The 15,654-nt window shown below is 41.6% G+C and overlaps 1 protein-coding gene across 1 annotated transcript; it reads left to right on the top strand.

Annotated features, from left to right (window-relative positions):
- Positions 1-3: 3 nt before the first annotated feature.
- Positions 4-14,009, top strand: LOC121299878 (acyl-CoA dehydrogenase family member 11-like). Its single transcript, XM_041228058.1, has 15 exons — positions 4-24; positions 1,271-1,584; positions 2,281-2,513; positions 3,150-3,249; positions 3,327-3,444; positions 4,167-4,309; positions 4,894-5,043; positions 5,130-5,224; positions 6,345-6,444; positions 7,032-7,172; positions 7,611-7,703; positions 7,995-8,102; positions 9,879-10,050; positions 10,308-10,374; positions 11,672-14,009. The coding sequence occupies exons 2-15, from the start codon at positions 1,288-1,290 to the stop codon at positions 11,796-11,798; spliced, it is 1,944 nt and encodes a 647-aa protein (XP_041083992.1). The 5' UTR covers positions 4-24; positions 1,271-1,287; the 3' UTR covers positions 11,799-14,009.
- Positions 14,010-15,654: the final 1,645 nt, after the last annotated feature.

Genomic DNA, 15,654 nt, shown 5'->3' with positions numbered 1-15,654 from the left:
GACATACTACGGCTTAGAAATTTGGTAAGTTGTGCAAAATGTGGTTGTATGGACCTTGGTCTTATTTTGTTGTAGGTTTTACACAATAAATAGAAACTTATTTTAGAACAAGGCCATTCACGCTATATTTGCTTTAGTTTAATTGTAAACTGCCTTTGAATAATATCTTTGTCAAAGGAGCATTATGAACTTTAGCCTACATCTATGACACAACAGGACTTTTTCATGTAAACAAGGTTAACGTTAACGTTGTTTTTGCACCGTTTACATTAGTTTCAACGTATTTGTTTATTCAAGTTCGCACAGGCTGGTGTGATGTGATCTGACAGGCTGTCACAAACTAGAGTCGCCTTGTGCATTTTGTGAAAAAAAAAAAAATCAAAAAATAGTGTTATGCATTTTGTAAATAAGGTACTATTTGTTATTGTAAACACATTGTAAAATACACTTTCCTACACTTAGCTGTATGCACAATGGTAAAGTTAGCTTCTTATTCCCCAGCTAATTATTCAGCCAGCTTCAACTTGAGAATCAACTTTGAAATAAGCGGCCCAAAGCTAATTTAACCCCTGAAATGCCCCAGTTATTTATTCCATTTGTGTTGCATTTGCTGTATGCGAATAAGAAGCTGGCGAATAAGCCAACTTCAGCACGGTGCTGTATCCTACTTCTCTTTTCCAGGGGCTGCAGTGTCATCAAATGCTCGATTACTTTCCCACCTTAATCGAATGCATGCATACAAATACACTGTATAAAGAGATCAAAGTACAGTCAAATTAGCTGAAAAAAGTGTAGGGCTCAGGTGGGGCCCTATTACTATCATAGGAAGTGAACATGTTACGCAGTGGAAATGAAAACGAGTTTTACTTGAAAATGAAGGGTGGAAAAACAAATTAACAACAAAACAAGTGTGAATTGTGCAGAAGTTGTGTTTTTAAAGCCTTCGTTATTGCACCATTAATGTAGTGCACTGTTGTTTTTCTTAGTATTTGCACAACTGATATTGGAAAAGTGACAATCAACCTCGTGACATGCAGTTTCAGATGGAAGATGCAGTTACGGTTGTAATACATTAACATATAAATAACATTTTAGACCATTAATAAACAGTACATTCACAGATAGAGGACCAGGTCAAATAAATGATGTATTTATATGTATTATTAATAAGTGGCGACTTGTGGATCCAATTAAACTGTTTGACGCTAATTAGTAGTCGTTCTACTCCTACTAATAATATGTCAATGTTTTGGTTTTTTTTCCCCTGCAGTTAATTTGGGTGTAAACATGATCCGCAGTCCGCTGATTGCAGTTAGGATGGCGAGCCTAGCCAGGCTGTCTCGAGGCCCCTGCGTTGGGGGCTGGGAGAGGGTGAGGGGACTGTCCACCGGGCACTCAGCTTTCTGTGCCCCACAGGAACCGGTGGAGATGAGGGAGACAGGAGCTGCAGGAGCCGAGGACCCCAGCTTCCCATTCTCCAGGTCCCTCATCGGAACTTTCTTCCAGGACCAGCCGCTCCTGGGGAACCAGCTCTTGGAAGATGCCCTGCTCCAGGGCTATTTGAGGAGATATCTCCCTCCTGAGGTGAGGCTGTAGTGCAGCCTGGCTTTCCCACAGAACATCCCTTAGAAAGGTTTCCCATAGTAAAATAATAGAAAATGGTAATAAAGCATAGGTAAGCATTGTGAACCCCAGAAAGATATTGTAAAGTGATGCGATTATGCTGTATGTGTGTTGTGTGTATATGTGCGCCACTCTGATGCTGTGGGAGGTGTGTTCGAAGGTGTGATATGACTGTGCTGTGTGTGTGGCTCAGGTGCTGGGGGAGGGGTGTGTGTGTGTGTGTGTAAGGTGCTATGGGAGGTGTGTTCGAAGGTGTAATGTGACTGTGCTCTGTGTGTGTGTGTGTGTGTGTGTGTGTGCTCAGCTCCACGACCCCCTCAACACAAGTTTCCACACTGTGATGTGACTGTACTGTGTGTGTGTGTGTGTGTGTGTGTGTGTGTGGCTAGGTGCTGGGGGAGGTGTGATGTGCGTGTGTGCGCGTGCGCAGGTGCTGGGGGAGGTGTGTTTGAAGGTGTGATGTTGCTGTACTGTGTGTATGTGTGGCTCAGGTGCTGGGGGAGGTGTGATGTGTGTGTTTGTGGCTCAGGTGCTGGGGGAGGTGTGCTCGAGAGGTGTGATGTGACTGTACTTTATGTGTGAGTGCTCAGGTGCTGTGGGAGGTGTGTTCGAAGATGGGATGTTACTGTACTCTGTCTGTGTGTTTGTGTTGTTCAGGTGCTGGGGGAAGTGTGTTCGGATCTCGAGCGCTTCTCCGAGAGGCTGTGCAGTGAGATCCAGGCACTGGGGCAGCAGTGTGAGGAGTCTCCCCCCCGGCTGCAGCACTATGATCCTTGGGGGCGGCGCGTGGACCGCATCATCACCTGCCCTGCCTGGGGCCGCATGAAGGAGATCTCCGCAGAGGAAGGGCTGATCGCCGCAGCCTACGAGAGGAGATATGGGCAGTGGAGGTAACAAAAGAGAAAGACATAAGTGATCTAAACATGCTACATGTATAAACACAGCCTTAGAAAACATTTTTCAGCCCTTTTTTTATTACTGTTGCTAATAGGTCTTCTTGTAATAGAAATGGACTGTCAAGTTAGCCCCAGTCTTTTATAACTTGGCCCCTTTAGTAGCTATCACATCTTTATCCCAGGGTGGTTGTTTTTGTAATTATAATGTTTGATCAGATTAAACCTTAAAGCCTTGGTAATGACCCTTTTAAATGCTCTATTAGTAAGTTCCACTTCATGTCTCTGATGATAGTTCTAGATTAATAGCGTATTGCTCTTTTGTTGGAGCCACAAGTTTAATTGCTGTGCAAAGAATATTTCTTCTACAACAGCTGCAGTTATCATCAGCATATTGGGGAACAATAAGAGGTCATTTGACTCATCAAGACTCGAGCATTCTAATTAAGGGAATCCAATTCCATAGTGCAGAGTCAAATACCTTTTATAATGATCCTTTAGATCCTACTCCTTTATCTGGTAAACTATTCCATGCATGCATTACTCTCATTGTAAAAAGTGCTTCCCTTATGTCCTGAGCTCTTCTGTCCTTCTCTGTGTTAACCTCAGTTACCTGTCCTGTGTTTCCTGCAGCCGTGTTTACCAGGTGTCCAAGCTGTACCTGTACTGCCCCTCCGCCGGGCTCTTCTCCTGTCCTCTAGCCATGACCGACGGGGCCGCCAAGATCATTGAGGTGAGTGATTGTCTGTAAATCAGCACGGGACACACAGGATCTGTATCTGTTCTCAGTACAGGCTGGTTCTCTTTCAGTCGATTGGTGTCTCTGGCCTGCTGGAAAAGCCATTCCGACAGCTGACCTCTCGTGACCCCAAGCGTTTCTGGACCTCGGGCCAGTGGATGACCGAACGCAAGGGCGGCTCTGATGTCGGTAGGGATCACTTTAAAACTCAGGAGAGGAAGAAGGTTACAAACAGAGCCCACTTCAGCAATTCAGTATATTAACATTTAATTTGATGCAGTGTCTCCCTAGATTACAACTTCCCAACAAATCCAAATGCACCACACTTATTTTTGTATGGGTTCCAAACTGTTGCAACCTATACATTTTTATAATATAATCATGATGAGACCTGTCATCATTGGCACATTAGGAGAAGCAGTAAAATGACATGATGCTATGTACTCATGAAAGGCACTAATATTTCAATAGTTCTCTCATGACAATTTCTGCACTGATATTAAATGATATTACTGATATCACTGATATTACCATGACCTACATCCACTGTATGCTCATGTGCCCCGAGTGGCAGCATAGAGTTGCTGGTCTTCACTTGGGATTCTGACGGGAGCGTCGCATTGGCTCTGGTGCTCCCATGGGTTAGGGAAGCAAAACCACAGCGAACCCTGCTGGCCAGGCGCCCAGTGAGCTCAGAGCGGACACCTTCAGGGCTGCTCTTTGTTTGAGGCTGGTAGTTTGCTGACATCTGGAATAGTTATAAAATAATGAAATTATTTATCCATTGATGTGTTAGAACCAAGACATGGAGGGAAAGAACCAAATAAAAATTGGTGTGTAACCTAGAGCCAAGGTGGAAAGAGACATGGAGGATATACACTTGCCATTAGTAACTGTGGTTTTCCTTGCAGCCAGTGGGACAGAGACGGTGGCAAAATCCCAGCCAGACGGGACCTACCGGCTCTACGGCTTCAAGTGGTTCACCTCCGCCACCGACTCGGACATGACACTGACCCTCGCCAGGGTGGTGGACAACCACGGGCAAACCGTGCAGGTGAAGAGCTGGCTTTAAACTGGAACAAATCCAAACACAAAACAGATGCCAGCAAGATAACCCGAGTCGTTACACTACACTGTACTATCTTTAGTTGCCTGGCTGCCTCTGTTTTGTAACAGAAGTGTTCGTGTAATGTGTATAATAAAGTGAACACATCTTATTGTTGTGATAGTGTGGTGTGTGAACAGTGAAAATGAAGTCGTTCAAGTTGTGCTTATGCTTATACAGCAGTACATACAGGTAGCACTGCTTTTATTTTTTAAAGACAACAAATTGCTGCCGCTGTCACAGTGCCAAAGCCTCATATCTCAGAAAGCATTTCAGCTGGTGGCTTCATATTTGCAGTTATAAATCCTGCATGCTTAATGTGTTGCTGAACATGTCATCGACCGTGCCTGTGACATTGCTGCTGTAAAATAAGCCATTTCTCTCACAGTAATGTTGATTAAGTAGTTGAAGTTACACGACAAAGGGACTTTTTTTAGTTAATTGAATATTAAAATATTAATTGATTAAAAAAGTCACGATTATTAAATAATCGATTGCTGTGCTACAATATGCGTGTGTTTTTGTGTTCTCAGGGCAGTAAAGGGCTGTCTCTGTTCTACGCGGAGGTCAGAGATGAGCAGGGCAAGCTGAACAACATCGAGGTGCAGCGGCTGAAGGACAAACTGGGCACCAGGCAGGTCCCCACTGCGGAGCTGCTGCTGGACGGGGTGCGAGCCCAGCTGGTAAGAGCCACCATTGGACATTAAAACCTAGAAAGTGGCCACTCTCTGAGGGGTTTTGATTTCTCTTTGCCTCTCCCTCGCTTTAGATCTCTGAGGAGGGAAGAGGAGTGGCGTCTATCGCCAACATGCTGACGATTACCCGGATCCACAACGTCATCTCTGCAGTCGGGTGCATGAGAAGGTAGGTGTCGAGAGACCAGTCACTACGTAAGCAGGTCGCTCCGAGGCAATGAAGCCTGTGGGGTGGGATAAGCCACGCCTCGTGTGTTGTGAAGCTGAGTTAGAGGCAGTGGTGATATCCCACAGCAAACACACTGGAGTGCTACTAGTAAGTATAGATAAAATGGCCCAATATTGTAGTCAAGTTAAAAAATGCATTGCGTTACATTCTTAATATTTATTTAAAGGGTCTGCTAATACTGATGTGGGTAGTTTATAGCATAGTTTATGTATCTGTTAACAAGATTTGTGAAACTTTATAAAATACTTTAATATGTAGTGATTATATTAGCAGATGAACTGGAAATGTATTATTATAAACAACAGAATATGAATATAAAATAAAAGGTAATAAATTGTATTATGGATCCATACAGGAAAAATAAATTGACTACAACTGCACACTCTATTCCAAATTGACGTTAAAAATACATTTTGTGCTGCTGCTTTAAATGTAAGCTTATTGTTTTTAATCATGTTTTGCAACGGCTAACATAACACTGCCATCAGGACCATGGCCAATCAAATGAATTAACTTCCATTACGCATTGGCAACTGTTCCCTGCCACAATGTACATGTTAAACCTGTGTGGCAGTGGCTTCTCATTCTACAGAAGATAATACTTCATGGCTTTTCTGTGTTGAAATCAGTATTCTGCTACACATTGTCAGAGTCTTGTCCTAATGCAGTGAACCTCACTCATGGTGTAGATCTCCTACAGTCTGGGCACAAGAGCACTGGGTTTCACAGTTTCACTACTACTCTGAAAACCATAAAACAACTCATTTTCTCTTTGATAAGAGGCTGAGGACTGAACAGAAGGGTAATCATCTACTGCTCTCTCTCTCTCTCTCTCTCTCTCTCTCTCTGGCAGTAATGATTACACTGCTGAAGGCAGCAGCTGAAATGTGTGTCTGTTTTAGTTTCTTAGAAGTCTGACCTCATCTTAATTGACTGATAATTCTGTACTGTAAATTACATACTACAACTGGTTTACTGTTGGATTGCTTGATGCCTGTCTTCTAATTCTGAGTGTTTTGTAAAGCAGTCTTACTGAAGCCGTGTTGTTGTCTTCATGCAGGATAATTAACTTGGGTCGAGAGTACGCCACCAAGCGCTTCGTGTTTGGAAAGTTCTTGAAGGAGCACCCTCTTCACATGCAGACCATGGCAAGGATGGAGGTAGGGTGCTGTCTGGTCTAGAGAGGAATCGCTTTGATTCCATAATTCAGACGTGCTGAATGAACTGTGGGAAACAGAACATAGGAACCAATGAAACGTTATGAATGAGAGGCGACCATTCAGCCCATCAATGCTTGTGGTACCTAGAAACTGATTAATCCCAGAACTTTGTCTAGTTGGTATCTAAAGCTGGTGATTGAGCATCAACAACGCTGTCTCCACACGATTTCCAACTGTGAACTTGTGACTAAAGAATTATGTCATTAAAATGTTACTTTGAATATTTGATAAGTACTTTATCAATTAAAACAAGTTATATTTATATGCTTGATATCAACCAAGAAAATGTCAACACAACACAAAAGTGTTTAGCAGCAGTAAAAAAATAAATTAAAAAGGATTCTTTTTGGTACCAGTGTTAAATATTAAATAGGTGTATTAAGTCTAAATCTAGTTTATCACCACTAATGACATTTTGTTATCTTTACAAGGAAAGTAACTTTAAAATATAGTGAAATCTGAAATTTGACCCCTAGTTGCTGTAACTGCATGTTGATTGTGTCTCTGTGTGTGTGTGTGTGTGTGAGGTGGAGACGCGTGCTGCCTTCCTGCTGCTGATGGAGCTGTCTCGTCTGCTGGGGAGGGAGGAGACAGGCTGTGCATCCGAGCTGGAGCTGCACATGCTCCGACTGCTCACACCGGTCGCCAAGCTCTACACCGGCAAACAGGTACCAGGAGCAGGGAGGGACATATTACACACAGCAAGCAGAGTGACTTTAAAATAGAGACAACGCCTGTGATGTGGTTCATTGTTCGTTCTGATCTACCTGAAAGTATTCCTGCGTATACTGAGTGCTTGTAGTGTTGAGTGCAGGGTGGCGTGGCATTCCTGTGTGAGTGCATGTGCACAGAGTGGAGTGGCATTCCTGTGTGAGTGCTTGTTGTGTTGAGTGCAGGGTGAGTGCATGTCCACAGAGTGCAGTGGCATAATGCCTTGCAGTGTGTTTGTGTGTGTATGTTTGGAGGGAGGTCAGGGCGTGCTACAGTGGCGATGCTGTCTAACAGGGCGCTGTCTCTCGATAGTGTGACATGCTGTGATGCACAGGGAGGGCAGGGCGTGGTACAGTGGTGAAGCTCTCTCTCACAGGGGGGCGCTCTCTCCTCAGGCTGTGGCGGTGATTTCGGAGGGGCTGGAGTGTTTCGGGGGTCAGGGCTACATGGAGGACACCGGCCTACCGGTGCTGCTGAGGGATGCACAGGTAGGAACACCTGGAGAAACAACTTGAAATAAAAGAGAAGAGTGTATACACTACAACTTAACAGACGACCTTTTATATCAGAGTTACTTCATTCATTGTGCTCGCTATACCAGAAAAGCTCAGGGTGAATAGTGATAATAGGGAAAGACAAATTTTTGCATTGTAAAGGACAGTTTCAATTTTAGCACTGATCCCAACCATGCCCCTGTATATTGAAGTTTTGTGAAAGGAAATGCATTTTTTTGTTGTTATACTTGATGTCCTTTCCTCCCTCGATCCCTCCCTCCACAGGTCCTGAGTATTTGGGAGGGCACGACCAACATCCTGTCCCTGGATGTCCTTCGCTCGCTGGCTAAGAGCCGGGGCCGGGTGCTGGAGGCCTTCTTCACAGACGTCAAGGTGAGCAACACCCGGGATAGAAGGGTGGAGGCTATTTAGCACAAGGAGCAATTGAATTAGCTCACAATCTTGTATCGCAGAGCCTTCGAGTGAGCAGATAGCTGCCCAGTGAGAAGCTGGGTTGTTTATTGACGTTCCAAAATGTCTCCCAGGTGCCTGTAAATGAAATTGATATACAGGGGTTGTACAGAAAAATGAAACACGTATGTAGCTCTTCTGTCCAAATGGGTGGTCTCTGGCTCTAATATATGCAAAGGTTGCATCTTGCTGTATGAAGATCTCACATACCTGTTGGCTGAAAGTAGGTGGTTGGTTTTTGCATTAATTACAATCGTGTAACAAATTTTTTTTTTTTTGATTCCTGGGTAGTAAGTGTTATTTCCTAATTGCTTATGCCTCAAAAGTATAGAAAATGACTATTATTCCCCACAAACTTTGCTTTTGTGACCAGGACAGTGATATTTTGAAATTTACCTATTTTCCAGAACATTCCAGATAGATTCAGTGCTGAGTAAACTTGGAGTAACTTCTAGAACTTTCCAGTAATATAAATAGTAATATAAATACACGGGCCTTAAGCCCACCAGTTCAGTTTAGTTCCAGCTGCCTAAATGGATACATATCTGCATTTTTCTGAGATGGCATCAAGAGGCTGCAATGGTGGCATTCCTGATGGGTCTCCAAGGCTGTTTTACCAAGTTTCCCTGCTATCTTTGCCTTTGGGACAGCAGGAACACCAAGGCGCACTACCACAGGCAGGACTGGCCACAGCGGACCGAGTTCTCTGAGGGGAGGAACAACGTCAAGTGGGAGCCACTGGTGGACCCCCAGAAGGTGCTGATGCCACCACTGCACATCAAATTGGGCCTTATGAAACAATTTGTCAGAGCTCTAGATAAGGAGTCGGCAGCCTTCAAGTACCTTCAAGACTTCTTCCCTAAGCTGTTTGAGGCAAAGGTCAAAGCCGGTGTCTTCGTCCGACCACAGATAAAGAAGATCCTGGAGTGCAATGAATTCCCCAAGAAGCTCACTAGTAAGGAGAAAGCGGCTTGGAACAGCTTTGTCGCAGTGGTTCGGGGCTTCCTGGGCAATCACAAGGCCGAAAACTATGTGGAGCTGGTTGAGAGGTGAAGAACTACGGCACAATGGGCTGTAGGATGTCCCTCAAAGTCCATATCCTTGATGCTCATCTTGATAAATTCAAGGAGAACATGGGAGCGTACTCGGAGGAGCAAGGCGAGCGCTTCCACCAGGATATACTGGACTTTGAACGCCGCTACCAAGGACAGTATAACGAGAACATGATGGGCGACTACATTTGGGGGCTGATTCGTGAAAGTGATTTACAGTATAATCGTAAATCCCGAAAAACTACTCACTTCTAAATCTTTTGTAGTCATTTTTGTATTACTTTAGTATAAATACATGTTAATTTGGATTCATATGTTGTTTTTTTCTGACGTTATGTGAACGAAAAGACCGTTTTCTCATTGGAAATAGGTAAATTTCAAAATATCACTGTCCTGGTCACAAAACCAAAGTTTGTGGGGAATAATAGCCATTTTCGATACTTTTGAGGCATAAGCAATTAGGAAATAACACTTACTACCCAGGAACAAAAATTGTGTTGCATAGTGTTACTGATGTTTCACAAAGATGTTGAGGCTACTCTGGAGTACAGACTTTGTTGCACACTTATGTTGAATCAGTGCTGCTGTGACTGCCCATGGTTGACTGTTGTTGCAAGTGTGTCTAGCTTGTTCTGCTCTTTTCCAGCGGAAATTAGAAGCTGCGTCAGCAAGGCCGGCTCTGGCCCCAGCGATGAAGGCAGTGGAGAGCTCCCTCCATGGGCTGGGCCAGTTTGCACAGGTCTCCTCAGAGAGGGGCCCAGACTTCATGCAGCTCTCAGCCCGAGATTTTGCTTACAGCCTGGCCCGGATCTACATGGGTATGAAATCTCAATGTTATGGCTGAAGTCACTGTCCAGCAGAGTGTGGCTCATACTCGTACTGTGCAGGGAACATTCCACATAGAGCAGAGGGAGGCTGTTATACTCACTGTGCAGGGAACATTCCACACAGAGCAGAGGGAGGCACTTGTACTCACTGTGCAGGGAACATTCCACACAGAGCAGAGGGAGTAGTGTACAGTACAGGACGATGAGGGTTTGGTAATGCCAGGCAGACTCACTGTCTCTCTCTCTAGGCACTCTGTTAGTGGACCATGCTGCCTGGGAAGGGGCGTCAAAGTCTGACCTCTGTGCTGCGCTAAGGTAGAGTATGTCTCCATCAGAATGTCCTGCTTTAAAGATTATCATGCATTCAAACACTATAATAAACAAAAGATAAAAGCAATACAAAATTATAGAAAATGTTTGTGTTTAGTATTACTGGTTCAAAGATGTCAAGGATTTGTGTGTGTTAGCTTCAAGGAGTAGTTTATGTTGCCTGGTGAATGTGACTTTGCCACAAGATATCAGAAGCAATTTGATTTGAAAAATCTAAATCAAAAGGAAAACTCCAAAAGGGTTATGTGTGTTTTATTTCCGGTGTAAGTGCAAATCCTGACTCTAAGATCTCATTGAACTCTGTACACCTGTAATGTCTGAGGCATATAAGCAGCAGCTCTCAGTAACCTTTTACAGCAGAGTTCACAGACCCCAAAAGGTAATGATAATGTGATAATCAGAGCATGAAACCTGTTTATGTTTTAGTCTTCTACTATAGCGAATCAAGAAATGTTGCAACATTAATAATAGCTTTCATAAACAACCTTTAAATATTGCAGGTTGTATTCAAAAAATAAAAAACATACAAATTATTTTTTTAAGTGGTATAACTTCTGTTTCATACATTAAGTACTCATGTTTAGTTAATGTCGTGACCTTTTATGCTTTTTTTTTTTTTTTTTTTTTTATATAATCGTCATGGTTTAAAACGATAGCGGATTTTATTAAAACATTTTTGGAAATATTTAATTTTTTTTTTTAATAAAACCTATTTTATGTTCCGTTTTAAATGGGAACTCCTTGTGATATGTGTGTCATATTATAAAGTAACCATTCTCTGTAGGTTTAGTTATTTTCGATCCGTTCTCATTATTGAGAAGGTGGTGTTTGTAGACTAAGATGGCATCTTTGGAGAAATAGCCTGTGTTAAGAGCATGGATGCATCACGCTCTTGTTGTGCACATGTTGTTTGAGAACATGTTCATAGACCATTTTGAAACAGATTATAATGGAATATACATGGTCATCCACAGCATGATACAATACATTGCAAATTATATGCATCATGCTTATCCTGCTACTCCTTGCACAGTGTTGTGTGTGTGTGTGTCATATATATATATATATATATATATATATATATATATATATATATATATATATATATATATATATATATATATATATATATATATATACACACACACACAGTGTGTGTGTGTAATGTATCTATATATATATATATATATTATACATATATATATATAGATATATATATATATATATATTAATTACACTGTACTGTGTATTGTGCTCATGACATTGTGCTAACTCCTTGCAGGTGGTGTGAGCAAGATCTGTGCCCAGTTGTTACCAAAGAGAAAACGGGTTGCTATAGCCATGACTCCTCCGCCATGGATACTGCCTTGGTGTATGAGGGGAGCCCCGTCATCAGAGGAAGACTGTAATACACCCATCACACCCAACCCTTCACTGCCTCCAGACAGGCTACAATGAGAGAGGAGCTTTGCTGTGATACAGATACAGCACTGAACAGGTCAGGAACTCTCTTTATACAAAAAAAAAAGGAAGAATCTGTTTACTGGATAGGGTAAAATAGCAGCTAAAACAAATACACACTAAAATAATGACCTGTACCCGTTGGAATCCTGTTTAATTTTCTCTATAGCCTGTATGTATTTCATACAACCTTATTTAGCCAAGGATTGTGAAATGGGTGACATAGTTGTAGACTTGTGTTGGGTTTCTGAAAAGGTGCTTGTTTTCTCTATGCCATAATATCCTGTTGTATCTACAGATGCAATGCATTGTAAATTGTTAAACTGACAGGTTTGGTTATAATTTGATTCATTTTTCCTACCCTGCAGTAATAATCTGGTTGGCTTTTGTGGGCTCGCACCGAATCAAGCAGTGCCTTATAGTTATTAAAATGTGGTTTTGTCATTTTTCTTCTGTCTTGATGAAAGTTTTTTTTTGAAGAAGAAGAAGAATCATGTAAACTTGGTGCCTCAACTAAATGCAAAATAAACAGAAATAAGTAAACATCATTGCAGGGTGACTGTATGATTTGGTGCTATTTCAATGTGAGTTTATGCTGCCCTTATAAATCTGGCTATTGTCTGCAAGGGGAATGCACTGCATTTGTCACTAGAGGAATGGGATGGTAAGCAGCAGTGTTTAAGGAGCAGTTGTAACTGCTGAAAAAAAAAAAAAAAAAAAAAAAAAAAGTTATTTCTTGACCCCATCATGTTCACAATTAAATTTTGGTCAGAATGAGTCCTAGGTTCCATGACCACCCACCCCACCCACAGATTAAATTGTTTCTCAACTATAAAATAACAAATGTGTGTTAGCTACCTTTTAGTTCATCCTGTTATAGTAGCAGGAGCATGCCTATGTAAGGGTCTTGTCTTCAAGGTATTTCTTTTAAGCAGGGAAGGCATCTAGAATTCTCCAGCCTCTAGAGAACCAAGTTTTGTGAACCATTCTGGGTCTGCCTCAATCTGCTTCACAGTCCTGTTTGCAGAAACTTTGCATGAGAAAGAAGATTATAGCATTTAGTCATGTTGCTAACATTTAGCATATGTATAAACTGTACTTCAAAGGAAGGCTTTAACATTAATTTCTTTCCTTTTTAGCTTTATTACTGGTTCTGTTTTGGTTCATGACACGTTATTAATGTCTATTCAGGATATGGAAATATTTCAAATACAACACTGTTGATGAAATACTGCAGCCTGGTTCCTTTGTTGTAGGTCACCTGGTCTGGTAACAGGCAGACCATTAGCATGAGCTTGAACTTCAACACTTTTAAATAGCTGTATATATGTGCTGGAGAAAATGTGTTTTAATGCCTTGGTTAGCATTCCAGCACCGAAGCTGCCTAACCTGCACTTCTTCACATTAAGAACAATTACATCTTTAGCTGCTCACCAACTCTTTAGCACCAATTCTAGAGTTCCAGGAGAACTTGCCACCTGTTTTTTAAGGCTACCCCAATGCAAGAGAAGATGTGCCCCTATGCCAGGGTAACCTCTACCAACGCAGTGCCACATGAAAAGAAAAATCAAAAGACAAACCATTCATATTAGCAAATGCAACACACAGATGCTAAACATGTATTTATTTAGATTGTTTGAATCTCTACAGCGTAATGCTCTTCAAAGAAAACTGAACAAAAACAATATTTATACTAAGCAAGGTGCATTTCTGTTACAGGAAAAGAGCTATGTACAGCTACAAATTCCTCTTTACAAAGAGAAAAAGATAACTTAAAAGTGCTTTAACTGAAAAACAAGAATAATAATTAAAAAAAAAAAAACCTTGACAAGTGTGCTGTGAAGGAATATGCACAGGTATAATCACATTCCCAGGAACCCGTATTATTGCCAATTGGCACCTGTCCTTCTCTCTCTCAGGAGAAGCTTTGACCCCAAGCCCTAACCTTTTTTAAACCTCTCTGGGACTTCCTCGCTGAAAAACAAAAGCAATCTGTACATTAAACCTCAAAGAGAAAAGAAAAAAAAGGTACAAACTGGTGACCCCTAAAGCCAGCCTCCATGCAGCACCACCCCCTTGTGATAAAATGACCTCTTTCCAAAATACTAGGGCCACACCTACACTTGCAACCATAACTTTTTTTTTTTTTTTTTTTTTTTTTTTAGAGCAACCTAATTTAAGCCAAGAGGTTTATCCTAAAATGTGAGTTATTCTGGAACATTACTATGCAAGCTCACTGGATTTGTAGTGGAATGTAGTGGAACTGAAATCAAGCCATTCTCCACCCCCCACCCCCCCTTCCTGTCATGATTCCTTAAAGCTCGTTCCTCAGAATTGAGAGTTGAGGGAAGGGGACTGGAGCAGCTGGGTACAGTTGTGTGAAGTCTCTCATATCTGTGTACCGCTCGCATGTCTCAAACAATAGCGATTGATATTTCTTTGGTGCAATGAAAAGGAAACATTGTTCTAACTATACTTTATATGATATATATTGAGATTTCTTTACACAGTTAGAATCATAACTGTTAACTTTATTGATGTCTCTCCATAGGACTAGGAATGAGCGAGAAGTATTCAATTTACTGCTAGCGTTGCAGTAGCCCACGGGGAGAGGATGGTACAGTTGAACAAAAATGGTCAAAAAAAATTGCCAAAAGCTCAAATAACAAAACCCAAGAGAAAATTGCTACGTGATAATGAAAATATTTATTTTTCTCCATGGCTCTCACCCTTCTTGATTATCTTAGTGGAATTCCAAGTTATTAAAAAAATATGAAGCTGTAATCTTTTAACCATATGATGGGAATGATTGCACGACTCTAACTACTGCACCAACGATTCCCCCAATTATGAAACAGATCCTGTCTCATCCTAATAAAGTTGTATTTACTGTTAATTGTATTACTGCTACTACTGCAAACCCACTTGTGTAGGTCTGCTGTCATTCCAACACTGCTCCACAACGTTTCTTTAAAGTAAATGACTTGAATCAAGTTATATTTTGAAAAACGCTGTGTCTGGGTTTAGTGAACACTGCCTCCTGATCCATGCTCTCTATTGCAGGTATGGGGGCACCATCCATTCAGACTGCAGATTCAGATCGAACATGCATAGAGCTTTGTAAAGGGACATTCATCATACACGTGTGTGTACGTCAGTCTGTACAGTTTGGAAATGTATATCCTTTGACCGGACATCAGACTCTATCTACTGCCTTGTACAATGTATTAATATTTACATACTGTATAGAGGCATAGGATACTTTATGATTTTTTTATTTTTTTATTTATTTATTTATTTTTTTTAAGTTTAACAGCTTTTAATGTTCAGTATTTGTTTGAGGTGGGAGAACTGATACTAAACAGATTTTGTTCAAACCTGGTTCAAGCAGGGTTCGGGTAATACTTTTACAAAACCAAGCTTGCAACTGTGACCAAATTAAACTGCACCGCCCTGGACAATGGGTGTATGCCAGTTCCACTTCAGAAGGGCCGGACAGGGGTGTCTCTTCACTCTTGTAATTTATATCTCTAATGTCCTTAAATGATTCTAATGGCAGCCTCCTGCCTCTCTGCAGTGACCGAAGGGGTCTTTCTACCCTGCTTTACACCAGCTTGACATTTCCCAAAACATAATCCCCACCCCAATAATAACTCCAGCAGTTCTGTGCACAGATCACTCATCGTTTTGCACCAAATATCCAAAGTGCTAAACCTTTTTTTTTTTTCTTCTCCATACATGTCCATTTAGTTTTGTAAAATATATAATCATATTTCATCTTTCCAAGGCGACTCAGTCTGGCAG

Source organism: Polyodon spathula, chromosome 25 (assembly GCF_017654505.1).
Source record: "Polyodon spathula isolate WHYD16114869_AA chromosome 25, ASM1765450v1, whole genome shotgun sequence".
Lineage (NCBI taxonomy): Eukaryota > Metazoa > Chordata > Actinopteri > Acipenseriformes > Polyodontidae > Polyodon > Polyodon spathula.
Note: the sequence above shows the minus strand (reverse complement) of the source record. Positions and strands in the feature narration are given on the sequence as shown.

Excerpts from the sequence above, each read along its gene's own strand:
- LOC121299878 (XM_041228058.1), top strand. The coding sequence starts at position 1,288 with ATGATCCGCAGTCCGCTGATTGCAGTTAGGATGGCGAGCCTAGCCAGG. Across the intron at positions 3,445-4,166 it reads CAAGGGCGGCTCTGATGTCG|CCAGTGGGACAGAGACGGTG; the intron begins GTAGGGATCACT and ends TTTTCCTTGCAG. Across the intron at positions 10,051-10,307 it reads CCTGGCCCGGATCTACATGG|GCACTCTGTTAGTGGACCAT; the intron begins GTATGAAATCTC and ends CTCTCTCTCTAG.